This window comes from Psittacula echo, assembly GCF_963264785.1.
Source record: "Psittacula echo genome assembly, chromosome: 12".
Taxonomy (NCBI): Eukaryota; Metazoa; Chordata; class Aves; order Psittaciformes; family Psittacidae; genus Psittacula; species Psittacula echo.
The window spans coordinates 7359380-7373381 of record NC_137747.1 but is presented as its reverse complement, the minus strand read 5'-3'; the positions used below and the strand labels follow the sequence as shown (position 1 = coordinate 7373381).

Below are 14002 nucleotides of genomic sequence, written 5' to 3'. Positions count from 1 at the left end.
CTGCAGTGAAACGAGGCAGTGAACATATACAGTGCTCGGCAGCTCCTGTGGATGGCTGCCTGTAGTGTATCAAGGAACCTGTTAGCGAAGCACCCCCTCAAACCCATCTCCCATCACACATTCTTCCGAGTTTGCATAAGTAGACATCCTGCTCCTGAACAAGAGGAGCGATGCTGTGTGTCACAGGAAGGAAGAGGACACTGTTAGGGCCATCTGCTTTGCATACAGTAGTTTAAGGGCCAAATTGTCCTTGCTGCAATGCAGACTGCAGGACACCAGGGCTCTTCTCAGACTTGGGAGGTCTCCATAGAAGTTTTGCTACAGTTGGCTTTACAATTGAGATATTACAGCCCAGACCCTTCAGTGGTTTAAACCCCACATGCTCCATTGGAGTTACTGATGCTTATTTCCACGAGCAGAGAATGTGGTCCTGGCTTGTCACAGACAATAAAGCTACGGTAGCCCTTGATGTAAATAAAATTAAATAACTGCATATGGCACCAGCACACAACTTTAAATGTGCTTCTCTAAGAAAATAGCCAGCACACCAGTGATTGATTAAATTATTTATCTTGAGCTTAAAAAAAAGTGATAATATTACTACTAACCCCCCTAGGGACAGCATAACACCCTTCACATTGTATTTCTGAGTCTGAGAAAGTCACTTGCATGTGTACAGTGCTATATATCCTCTCCAGCTGGCAGCGAGGGTTTGTGCTCCTGGTGGTTCCCATGTTCAGATGCATCCGAGCTGCCTGGAGCTGATTCTGGTGGTGGGGGTTTGTAGAGTAAACAGGCGACTAGGAAGAAGGTTGTCCCAAGCACCTGCAGCACGAAGACACCCCATTACTCTCTGCTCCCCATTAGCCCAGGTGCCTAAGCCTCATTTGGAAATAGATTTGCTGACCAGGCTTTGCGGAGGAGATGATGCTCAAGGTCAGCCTGGGCAGCAGAACAGCACACAGAGCCAGAGGGGGTAAAAATCAGAATGTAGCAAGCCCCATAGCAATGGGACAGTGAGAATTAGGGAAGCTGTTCTGCCCCACACAGACATCTGAGCACAGTGCTGCATGGACCAACACTGCCTGAGCCATTTGCTGAAGGTTTTTGAAAGCCTCTTTATCACAGCAACTGCTAACACTGCTACCTAGGGCAAGTGCTTGTTTGGGAGCAGTTAAAATAATGGGTTTCAGCTAATAAATAAGAAACACAGAGCTAAGCTCTCGTTTTCTAGCGGTGATCGGGGTATGGTTATTTACAGCCTGCCCACAGTGCCATCCCTCACTTTCTTTAAAACGCTGCAGTTACATATTTTACTCCATTTCTAGCAAAAATCACTTTGGTAACTGTTGTGAGAAGAGGACATATTTCATATGGTGCAACGGAAGCTGTAAGCCCAGAAAGTAATGGGAATTTGAGAGAATGATGGTGCCTGGAGCACAATTACCTGGCGAGAAGCAAATAGAGCTTCTGCCTTCCCTGAGAACATTTTTTGTGTGAAGGGAAAAAAGATCAGGACAACCCAGTTTTGTCAAATCCTCTCCCAGAGCAACTGAGATATCAGGATCCAGATACCTCCCAGAGACATGCTTGCTTTATCAGAAAGGGAAGTTAACAGGCAGCATCACCTTGTAGACCAGTCCAGCGATGAGGGTGTACCGGCTCATGGCTGAGTTCTGGTAAACGTAGCAAGACCCTTGCTCACCACACTGGTCCTGCCAGAGCAGGCAGGATTTATCGATCATGGACCCAAAGGCGATGGGGCCAGGGATGCCTCCTGTGGGAAGAGAGAGTGGATCTTCAGATTGGGCAGCACCAACACATCAGCAAGGCAAGGTGAAAAGTGCTTGCAGAAAAACATCAGGCTCTGCTACTACTGTGATTAAGTAAACTCATCCTGCAACATCTAAAGCCACAAGGTATCCAAAACATGTTGAGTTTCAAGACACGAGAGTCCAGTGGGTCTTTTGACCATCCTGACCTACGTATCACACAAGAGCCAAAAGACAACACAGGAGCTCCAGTGCCTCTGCTCCTTTTATCTGAAAGTAAGGATGTGTTGCCAGGACACTGCTCCTCTACCCCATTTGTGGCATGTTACAGAGCCCTTCATTCAGTTTGCAAATCACATGCAAAGGGAATTCGGTTTTTCTGAATAACAACAAACAAGAAGAAGCATCCTCCTTTCAACAGTGCACGTCCCAACCCTTTCTTTTCCAACCCAATGGGTTTTAGTCTTAGATAACAGCTTGGCACATGGTCCACAAAGCCAACAAACCACCCTGATGCGCAAATTCACTCTGTTCCATACCTAGCGTTCGTACTACGATCCACTGGATCCCAAGTGCAAATGATCTTTGCCTGTCAGAAACACACCTGGGGAACGAAAGGAGACTGTTTAAAAATGCAGCCAGGCTGCATGGTACCTCCCTGTGACACCACGCACTCAGATCCACCACTTTTGGTACCTCCATCCCCTCTGGAGACAGAGGTTCACCCCAGCACAAAGTCCCCCCACACCACTGTAAACTAGGACAGGCGTGTGTGTCTCATGTCAGAGAACAGAGTCACCAGTTTGATTTTCCAGCTAGACATGGAAGGGAATTAGTCCTGATGTCTCCAGACTGACAGTAACAAGGTGATTCCCATCACATCTGCCCCATGAATAAGCAGAGGTCAATACTGGGGCTTCTTACAGTGTTGGCAGAGGATGTGGTGACCCTGTGCTTACCGCAGAGTGGCTGTCAGGGCAGGAATGCTGCTCAGGAAGGTGAAGAGGATCACCACGAACATGAACAGCAGCAGCAGGGACCTTTTCGCACAAGAGGAGGTGCATTTCCCTGCCTCTGCATCACCAGGGCCGGGCAGGAGGGTTTTGTCAATGCAGCTACACTCACGATAGACCTAGGAAACAGGTTATTTAATAAGAGAAATTAGCTATCCCACTTTTGCAGAGCCAACCAAATCACTCCGAAGATGATGTGCCACCACCCTGTTAACACACAGTGCTTTCACACATACCTTCTTGCCATTCCTGAGGTTTTTGGACACTTCTTTGCACCCAGCATGGCAGGGAGAATAATACATAATGTCATCGCTCCCACAGACAGGGCTGTAGGTCTCCTGTAGACAGCCACAGTCAGCATTGCAGGCTGCTGTCAGGTTTAGGTGGCCATTGGGCAAAACACTAAAGGAAATAGAGGAGCAGTCAGTGGGAAGATAACAAACAGCATTTTCCAGAAGGAAATGGGTAGAGCAAGAGAAGAAGAGTGGGCAGTAGGAGATGCAGCGGATCCTCAAGCAGCATAAATCCAGGCTCAGGAAGGGTTTACTCTAACCCAATTCTAACCATGAACAAGAATCATGCTCTTGAGCTGTCTCTTTTTCTCACAGCTACCAAAGGAGCTTAAGTGACCAGCTCATAGGGAGACAACTTCTGTTCAGAAGAGATTCCCACTTCCGTTCCTGCCTATCCCATTGGACAGACATTGAGGACCCTGTGACAGCAACTGAGGAGTGGAGTATCTCACACTCTGGCACTGCTCATATCCCCTCCCTCACAAAAGAGGGACCTCTTCCATGAACTCCTAATAGATGCAAAAATTGAGACATCTATATTCCGCATCTCACCCTCAGTATCTGCCTGCAAGACTGACTGGACATCCCCTTCCATCATCTTCCATCAACACATTCACACATGACTACCATCAGCACTGTGTATTTGGAATTATCCTTCTGTTCTGTCCACGCAGCACAAGGCAGAGGGGAGGGTTGTTATTACCTTCCCTCGTACGTCTGGGTTACTCCTGCCATCGGCATGTTCGGGCAGTGAATAAAGAAAATGAATATAGCCAGGAGGCTTGACACCGTGCAAAGTAAACACAACTTGATGATTCCTGAACAGCGGAGTTTGAATTTATTCACAAGGAATCCTCCCAGGAATGTGCCTCCCCCTCCAGCTGGCACTACCAGATAACCTGGGAAAAAGGGGAAAAAAACACAAGCAAGTTTGGAAATGTCAGCAAGGAGTCTTTGTGTCTGAGTACATCAACTGCAGTGTGTCTGCACGAGAATAACCCCTTGGTTGCTGAGTGGCTTTTGGTGGGAGTTCAGTAGGCTTTGTTACGGTAGGTGGTCCTCTGTAACAGCTCAGGTAATGTGGCATGAGCCTGATAAGGCAGCTTTTCCTATCCAGAGATCTTAAAACAGACTCTCTGAGAGGCACATCATTAAGTACTGATGCTTGTTGGGCACCACTTCCTTAGTCCATGATATAGAAGCCAAGGATCTTCCTATTTGCAGGATGCTGACAAAATACGTGCCCCAGTTCTGACACCCCTCATTAGAGGAAACATCCAGTTAATGTTTCCTGGTAATGCACTAGAAGGAACAGACTACAGTTATTTTGCCTTCCTCTAGAGGGTAACAGATGGCTACAGAAATAACATATTTCTTCCTGATGTCAGTAGATACAGTTCTGAAAATGCACTTGGTACAGATGTGCTGATGGGAAACTATCCTATCTAATAGCTGAAGATGATAGCTGCCCTGTAAATGAACTGCAAAGTGTGTTTGTGTCCGTTCTACATGAGCTACAGTGCTCTTGTATTTTTTGGCAAAATGGGAAAGCAGTGCAAAAAGTGGTTTCCTCACCAAAAAAGGTAGCAGCTTCAGAGGCACTTAAACTAAACTGAGACTCCAGGAACTTGGGTCCAAACGTGGACATCCCAGCAATGAGGGTAGCTTCAGTTGCTCCTGCTAAGCAGAGGAAGATGAAGGTGGGATTCTTCAGAAGCAGCAGCACTGATCTGGGAAGGAAAAATATACCGGAATTGAATCACTGTGGCTTGTTTGAATTTCAGGTCTGTTCCCTATCTTCAAGTCAGAGGATTACACATAAGATACGGCAGCATCCTATCATGCTGCATCTCTTTAAAAGGAAACAAAACAGCACGAAGTTGGAGTTTGGAAGAGCAGTGAACTTCTCTACTTACACTTAGAGTCCTATCAGCCAAGGAAGGATGCTGAGGATACCCCCACCTCTCCCTATACACTTGCGCAGACTAGGATGCTGGTGCTTTCTGGAGAAAGTCTCTATTTCTAAATAAGGCAATAACTAAAAGAACACTACTATTCATCAAATCTCAATCATTTCAAGGTTTATTAGTCCCTGATGGCAGTTATCTTGGGACTCCCAACTCAACCAAGAGCAGGGAACAAAACTGCATTACATCCTTATATACGCACATGCTACTCATGTCCTCATGAGAATAACCATCTCTGCTAACCATGGATGTTTTGCAGCTCAGGGGAAATACCAAGCAAGCCTTTCTATATGGAAGAAACACCTCCAAAACACCTTATATCCCACAGGAAAACAAAAAACAATCCTCACTCAATGTAAGCACAGTTTTACTTTAAAAATTTAATGTATTTGTTGAGCAAATACATCTTATTTTTGACCCACTGGGATTTAGTAGAGTGCCCTAGATATGCCTGAAAAATTGCCATGTACCATTTATATGCAGGAAGATGATCCCACAACAATTCCATCTCCAAGATGCAGAAAGGCCCTCAGGCACATGGGATGGTCTCAATTATCTCTCACTATCTCAGACATTGGACTAAGAGGATTGACATTGCTTTGCACAGGGTGTTTTGGAACGAGCTTGAAGTTCTGCTGCATAACTTTCCCCCAAGTGTAGCCCGGACCAGTACCACCGATTATCCCATTTCTGAGAGGGGCACAACCCCCTTATTCCGTACTGGTGGCAGTGACAGACAGGGATGCTGTGGGATGCTCACTGAATTGAAAGGCACAGTTATTTCCCACCTGCTGATTTGGAGGAAATAAGAAATCAGAGAAAACCCAACTGTAGTACAACTGGGATACATGCTGAGCATCACATTTATGCAACATTACCCACAAAAAGTGGAGAAATTCATTATACCAAAAGAGCAAAGAAGCTGAAAGACCGAAATACAACCCATTCTTATGCTTGATTACAGGGGCCTTTATAGGAACCATCATCTAGCTGCTGGGATTAGTCTAATTTACTAAACTATATTTCAACACTGATCTTTTTGATTGTGCTTTATTTGGAAGCACAAAGCTGAATCTCTTCACAGGAAAATGCTTGGAAGCCTTGTGGCTGATGTAGGAGAAGTACAATGCCTTCTCCTTTTTACACTTCAAGAGAAAAGGAAAGGAGTTCCCCACTTTGTGCCTGCTGGCCAAAGGCCACGGGTTAGACTGGCAGGCAGGAAAATGCAGAGGAACTCCCTTCAGCACTAAGAGTAAAGATTTACTCAGATAATTAAACCTGTTTGTAGACAGAAGATGTAGTTGTGAGGAGCTACAGCACATAAAACATTACCAAAGTCAACACAGACCTTTTCACTGCTATCAATAGGACTTTAAACACACCCGGAAACCACCTGACTCTTGAATAGTCTTGACTGCCCTCAGTTTCTGCAGCCAAAGCGATTTCAGAAGGCTCTGCACTGCCAAGAGAAGAGTCCCCCCATCTATAAAGATCTGATCCTGCAAGTCTTGACTGATATGGGCACATAGAGGTACTCTTTCCTTGTGTAACAGACCTGCTGAGTAGGTTGGGATCACCTGATCCACATCCTCTGAGAAACACTTGCATGCTTAGGACACCCCAGATGTAACACAGTATGACCACAGGCTAATGATTCATTAATGATAGATATTTATGGAGCTTTAGAGCACATAAATGAGCACTTTTCCCTGCACAAAATGACACCTACTGTCACCACCACAAAGGGCAGCATGTACAGGAATGTAAACCAGCCTGCCTTCACATTGCACAGAAGCTGTTGTAAAGCCATGGGACAAACCAAAGCCTCACTCTGCCACCTAATCTAAGAGGGATGAGAGAAACACTGACCCCAGCTTCTTGTGGTGAAGATCAGGGCTTGACAGACCAGTGAGTGACCCTCAGACTTGAACCTGTAGCTCACTAGGACAAAGCCTCCTCTCCCGGCATAGCTCTATGTGTCTTCTGCTTGAATCTCTCTGCACTGACAGGAGGGGTTATTTCTCAAAAGCACTCATATGGAACCTGAGAAAGGAAAATGCTGTTTCATCAGGCCTCTTCAACCCAAGAATAAAGACAAAAGTCTCTTCAGGGCAGAGGATTAAGCCGTATGGGCTGCATTCCTGTAAGCTCTTGCTCTTAGGCAGCGTTGTGAATACAGTAATTCATTAAACTCATTTAGAAAGGACCTGATGGCATGGAAGAGTACTTTGTTTTGTCAGTATTTCTGCTTATCTTTGAGACTCTTGCTGTCCGTACTGTGAGAAAGTGTGCAGCATCCAATCTCTTACTAAAACAAAAGCAACAGTGTCCTTTGGCCTTGCGTTCCAGCATGGTCAACGTGTCCCTAAGAGCTGCATGCACAGATGTGATCTCTTTAATGCAAGCTTCCAGAGTAGCAAGCCTTTAAGGCACTTCCCTTTGATTAATCAAAACCAGGGAACATGAAAGTCTGTTGGGTTTCTGCTTTCAAACGAAAGCCATGCTAAGGTCTGGACTGAAATGAATTGTTTGATATGAGTTTCCGACCTTTAGGTATTCATTCTTCTGGAGCAAGGGGTGAAAGAAGATGCACCCAGAGAAGGACTGCCTCTGTACCTGCTGTCAGACAGCCTGCACTGCGAAACAGTGGGAGCTTTGTTCCAGATACACAAGAAAAGCCTCAGCCACTGAATTTCATCCCTCTCTGCCATGCTGTTTGTGTTGGTTTTAGTCATAACCTTATCATTATTTAAATGCAGGTTTTGAATTTAATTTCCGTGTGGAGAATAAGCCATGACCTCGGAAAATGGCTCCCAGTCAAGAATGCCATTTAATAACAGTATTGAAATCTGTTCAATGTTATATTCTTCATAAAACTGCCTTAACCCCTGGGAAACTTCCTATGAAGTTTCCAAGAATTTCAGGCCAACGTGAGCAGTTGCATTGACACAACACAGATCGACTGCTGCTGAACACTCCCATCCTGAGCACCTGCTTCAATCCTCCTCTGCCAGCACAAAGGCAAATACCGCAACTAAAGCTCACAAGTAATTGCTGGCAGCAGCACAGGCTTTGGCAACACTGAGTGTGTTTGCCTTTGCAAGGGGCAGCCGTCACACATGGATGCAAACTCCTCCCTAAGAACAGTACTGGGAGAAATACTAAAGGGGAAAATCCCTTTACTGACTGCAAGCTCCGAAAGGAATGGATACCCAGATCTCTCTGCAACATCCAGAGCTCGCCCACCAGCTAAACCCAAGCAGCATCCATTTAAATACAGCCCAAAACACAACAAAAAAATCATAAAAGATTTCAAAGATCCATAGAAATAGTTCCCAGGTGGAAAGACATGATTCTAGTTTGGCCATTGGTTTGTTCCCACTTAGGATCCCCTTAAACCATTTCCTACCAAGCCTCCTTTGGCACAAGGATGTTTGCCCACGTTGCAGAGCCAAGAAGTGGCCCTGTGATGAAGCACATTACTGTGTCACTGCTTTGCAGGAGAGATAAGAAGTAGTAACACATAAAAGGTGGCTGCAAGATGCAAAGGCAAAAGGGGGGGAAAAAAGGAAACAAAGAAGGAAAGAAAAAGGGAACTGAAGGCTACAGTGCAGAATATCTTGTTCCCTGGATCTGGAATGCAGATGTAAGGGGGTTGTTTTCTCTGTTTTCTCATTGAAAGGACAAACCATGTATATAACACGAGCAAAAGTAGAAGAAAGGAAGAAAAGTCCTGAGGAGATATGGAGGGGATGTTGGACAACACCCAGTGAGGCCAAACACAAGCAAACAGGTAGAAATAATGCCGCTGTGGAGAGGGAGGCAGGCAGCAATATCTGTACTCCTCTTCTCAGCTAAAGGTTGGCACCAAGCCACCCTTGGTAAAATAATGCATTGCATATTCTTGGGTGGCATGGTTTAGTGTGAGGTGTCCCTGCCCATGGCAGGGGGGGTGGAACTGGATGATCTTAAGGTCCTTTCCAACCCTAACTATTCTATGATTCTATGATATGACTGCAGGTGGATCTTCACACGGACAGGACCAGCCACTTGTCCCCTGCTCTCCCAAGCGATCCCTAGCACAATTTCCAGTTCAGCTCATTTGCCAAGAGCTCCCACACACTGATGGGACCAGGCACCTCACAATCTCCTCTGCAAGGAAGCATCAACACTAGGTTTAAAGATGGACAAAACCTTCCAGCTAGCACCACAGAAAGCGAGCTCAGTTTGAGCCCACAGCTATCACTTCAGGATAGAGCTCCCTGACCCTCAGGTGTGGGGTGGTTTTCTCACCGAGGCAGATCTTTAACTGTTTTCCCAAAGTCCGGATCCGATGCTTTTTTGTGGCTCCCATCCTTTAGCTGATGAGCCTCTGACACCCTCATAACAATATAGCGCTGGGATCCTGAAATGAGAGGCGAAGAACAATGAGCACGTGAGACATGGGATGCAGACACTGCCAAAGCGGTGGGTTTGCAGCAGGAAGATGCAACACAACATCCACCCTCAGCCAATGGCTGCAAGGGAGGAATGGAGAAAGAGGCAGCTGGAAAGCCACAGCGAATGGAAATCCATGTAGGAATTACTGTTTAAACACTGGAAGCTGTTCCTCTACCCCTGCATCCTGATCTATACATGTGCATAAGGTTGCAAGCCCCAACATGAGCATGAGTACTATGCAGCCCCAATTCCCTCAAGCCCTGGTGGTGCTCCATACCTGGGAGGCGGTGGGGGTAGCCCAGGATGGGGATGGAGATGAGGAGGGAGGCTGCTCCAGCCCCAAGGAAGCCGATCCACCATGCCCCCACCCAGAGCGTGTTCTCCGGGGTGATGTCAATTCTGTAAGAAACAAAGCCAAAAGGACACAAGGGAGAGAGGTGGTGGTCTGATACAGAGCAGGACAGCTCAGTGCGCCATGCACTTGGAGCTGGTAGGGGATGTGGGAGACAGACAGGGTGGATATCAGTGATGGAAACCAAGCTCCGGCCTCTCCCCTGGCAATGCTATATCCACCACCCTTCCTGAAACACCACAGCCCTGCCTGCCTTACCAGACAGCACAACACTGAATGAGCCTGGGAAATGACATCATTTAATTCTCCTTCAGTCTCTGGCTTGCACACTCACTCATCCCCATTGCATTCGCACTTTGGGGGTTGCTGCAATCCTTGTGCCACCCCAGAGCTACCCTTTGCAAGAAAACTGGTAGAAATAACCCATTCCTTCCCCAGGAAACCTACTCCCCATTTGTAATCCACTCATTTGCCAAAGAGCCTGTAAAGGAAATAAGATTAAATTACAGCTAGTAAGAAGCAAGGAGGGACTTGGCACCCTGGCTGGGGGACCAGGAGGACGAGCAGCACTGCTGGTAGTGTTGCCTCATCAGGGAGCTCATTCAAGAGGTTCACCTGCTGCTCATAGCCTCATTAGCACAGGCAGTGCAGCGTGAGGAAGGATTGAAGCGGACAGGTTTGTCAGCAGCTCTCTTCCAGAAGCAGCACTGATGCAAGCCACCCATCCAACCTCAGCACCCCTGCAGAAACAATGCTGAACGCCATGGGAACACTGCCACCCAGCCACCAGGTCATTTCTCCAGGTAATTACTGTTATTTTACCCCAAAGGAAGCACAGTATAAAGGGAAAGGAACAAGATTGTTTTTTAACAACTTACTCTCTGCCAATTTCAGTATAAATATTTAGAAACATTCCTCCTACCAGATAACCCGCTGCAGGCCCAAGGATTGCAGCAGTGTAGAAAACAGCTGAAAGGGAAAACAAGCACGTGAGACAAACAGCAGCCTTTCAGCCAGGGATGCTGCCGGTGCTCAGCATCCCCGTCGCAGCAGCCCCATTCCCTCCTGGATGCGGGATGCTCAGCCTCTGGCTGCCTCACACCCTTATTCCTAAGCCATTGAGAAACAAAGCCAGGCAGTTTTAACAAGTTCTCATCTCACACTTATGTCCCAAGGAAACTTTTGCATCCAGTGTGGGAATTCCTATAATATGGGGCAGGCAAAATTGGTGCAATGGGATATAACAGGAACGTAGCTGACCCTGCTGCCACATCCTGACTGCCAGCATAATGAGCAGCAGCACGGTCTCTGCAGTGACAATACAAGATGTCTATGCTAAATGCAGCACCACTGGCACTTTCTGGTTTGCTGCCATGGAAAGATCATCCACTTACTGATGATCTTGTGATTGCCCAGAGAAGCTGTGGCTGCCCCATCCCTAGCAGGGTTCAAGGCCAGGTTGGACACAGGGGCTTGGAGCAAGCTGCTCTAGTGGAAGGTGTCCCTGTCCATGGCAGAGGTTGGAAGTGGATTAGCTTTGAGGTCCCTTCCAACTCAAACCGTTCTATGGTTCTCTGATCTCCTCCTCTCCCTGCACAGCCTTCTGATACAGCAGCATGAGCTGACTGCTAAATCCTGAAACTGCTAAAAAGTCATCTCTTTTAGCGATTTCACTAGGTAGGACTGTACGTATTTGGCAATTGCTAAGTGATCAGCAACACAGAGCAGTGAGCCGAGCCTCTTCTCTTGGCTGTGCTTTGCACCAGCAGCATGCGAGCAGCCTAGTGACCATCCCTGCTGTGCTGCCTCCTTGCACAGATCAGGTATGGCCTCATGGTTATTTGCCAGAGATGCTAATGCCATGCACACGGGAGGGCTCTCCCCAGCTGGTTGCGCACCAGAAGCAGGAGGCACCTCCTGATCTGCAGGGAGTGAAAATACCCCATTGCACTTACAGTTCCTGCCTGTAAACAAGCAGAACATCCCCAGCAGCTGCCACTTCCCTCTGATTACCCCCTTGCCTATTACTGGGAACAAAAGACCAGGAGAGCGCCTTGCTGTTTGGTGCCAAGGCAGATGGACCAGCTCCCTCACCACCCATCCCGTGTGTTGGAGATGCCCCTGCAGCTCCACTCACCAATGTACACAGGGGAGTAGTTAGTCTTGACGTTTTCATCTAAATAGGTGACACCGAGCGTGTAGAGCGGCGTGGCTCCCATCCCATGCAGGAACTGTCCCAGCATGAACATGAACCTGTAGCTGGAGAGGCTGGAGGCAGCCTGGGCACAGGGCAGGCTTTGGTTCCCCCCGCAGATGCCCACCTCTGCCGCCGAACGTGCCTCATATGGTCCTGTGGTGAAGTGGGGCAAGGCAAAGAGCAGGGAGCCCAAGCCCATGACCAGCACGCCCCAGCCCAACCATCGTGGCTTGTGGCCATTGCCCCCAAAATAGCTGACGAAGGTCAAGCAGACGCATGCTGCGATGTCATAGGAGCTGGCGATCAGACCGCTCTGGTAGCTGCGGAGGTCGAAGCGTCGCTCAATGGATGTGACGACCGTGTTGATGAAGCCGTTCACTGTCATGCCTTGCAGGAAGGAGGCCACGCAGAGGAAGAACAAGACACCTTTGGATGTGTTGAAGAGCTGTAAGCACCCTGGGGTGAACCCCCCCCAGCCGCATGCCAGTTCCTCCCTTTCGGTTGACACGTATTTAATCCCTTCATGGAATTGGGTCTCCTCCTCTCCAGGGGTGGTGGAGCACAGGGGTTCAGCACATGAGTCGGAGGGGCTGGGCACTCCAGAGGACGTGGTGCCATTGCTCATGGTGCTGCAGGCCTGGCCAGCCTCACCAGGAGGAGGATGTGAATGGGAGAAGTCAAGTGTCCGAGTGAAACAAAAGCCATTTTCTCCAGTTGAATTCTGAGGCATTGCCATGAACGGGGACACAGAGTCAAGCAGGAGGTTGAGGCAGGGCTGGAAGCCAGGGTGGTGAGGACCTGGCTGGCTGGGAGATGCAATTTTCGGCACTTACATCAGTAGGGAGATGGAAAAGGTCTGAGCCGAGACCATTCTGATCTGTGAAGAGAGAAACTTTACACATCTTTACACAAAACCATGCTCAAACCCCTCAAATATTGTCCTTCCTCTATATATAATTATTATATATAATATTTAAATACATATATATATATATAAAATTATTAGTGTTTCACCATGCAGTTCAGCTGGATGTGTGCCCCCCACCATGGGGTGTGTTAGTTCCTCAGGTATCAGGGCATGATTAACATTACAGAAAAGATCAAAACATCCAAAAGCACTAAAGAAAAGCACCTCTAAAAGCAGTCTCCCTGCCCACTGAAGCCCCTTACCTTTCCTCTAGAGAAGACCCTGGTTAGACACCAGATCCTCACCACCTCTGTCCTTCTCCTTCTTCCCGCAGAGACCAGTGTGCACAGCTACAGGCTTCCCACTGTTAAAAGTCCTTTGGTCTCCCTTTCCCACTCTGCCAATAATAGTTTATAATTATCCTGAAAAGTTTCCACAGTCAGACTGATTTTATTCCAAGCCCTCAGATCCGTTTACAACTATTCAGTAAAATCCTTTCTATAACTAATTAGACTACATGCCATTTCTGAGTGAGCTGGAGGGCAGAGGCAGCTGACTCTAACCTAATTACCAATGCAGACTGCCTTCTTTCAACCAGTTCATGTGCATCACAGCACCTGATCATGCCAGCAACTAAGAGTAACTTTCCTTAAATGCCTTGGCTGAATATACGCCATATATATATGTATGTATATATGTATATATGATGACAATAAGGTTGCCTCTTGAATACTGGTCTTACATACGCAACAAATGCTAAGCAAGAACTGTTCTATTAGAGAGCATCTTCAAAGCATCCTGTATTTCCCGATAGTCTCACAGAATCATGGAATGGTTTGGGTTGGAAGCGATCTTAAAGCTCATCCAGTTCCAACCCCTCGCCACAGGCAGGGACACCTTCCCCTAGAGCAGCTTGCTCCAAGCCCCTGTGTCCAACCTGGCCTTGAACACTGCCAGGGATGGGGCAGCCACAGCTTCTCTGGGCACCCTGTGCCAGTGTCTATTCAAGAGGTCCTTATAAAAGTGTTCCCCTTGACATGTGAATCAATCTCATCAGCAGG

The 14002-nt window shown here is 47.4% G+C and overlaps 1 protein-coding gene across 1 annotated transcript; it reads right to left on the bottom strand.

Moving 5' to 3' along the window:
• Positions 1-681: 681 nt before the first annotated feature.
• Positions 682-12770, bottom strand: SLCO4A1 (solute carrier organic anion transporter family member 4A1; the record flags this gene model as incomplete). The annotated part of the gene is made up of 11 exons (XM_080627941.1): positions 682-825; positions 1629-1777; positions 2312-2376; positions 2732-2904; positions 3022-3187; positions 3782-3977; positions 4654-4808; positions 9339-9450; positions 9763-9884; positions 10716-10806; positions 11975-12770. The coding sequence occupies 11 exons, from the start codon at positions 12768-12770 to the stop codon at positions 682-684; spliced, it is 2169 nt and encodes a 722-aa protein (XP_080484067.1).
• Positions 12771-14002: the final 1232 nt, after the last annotated feature.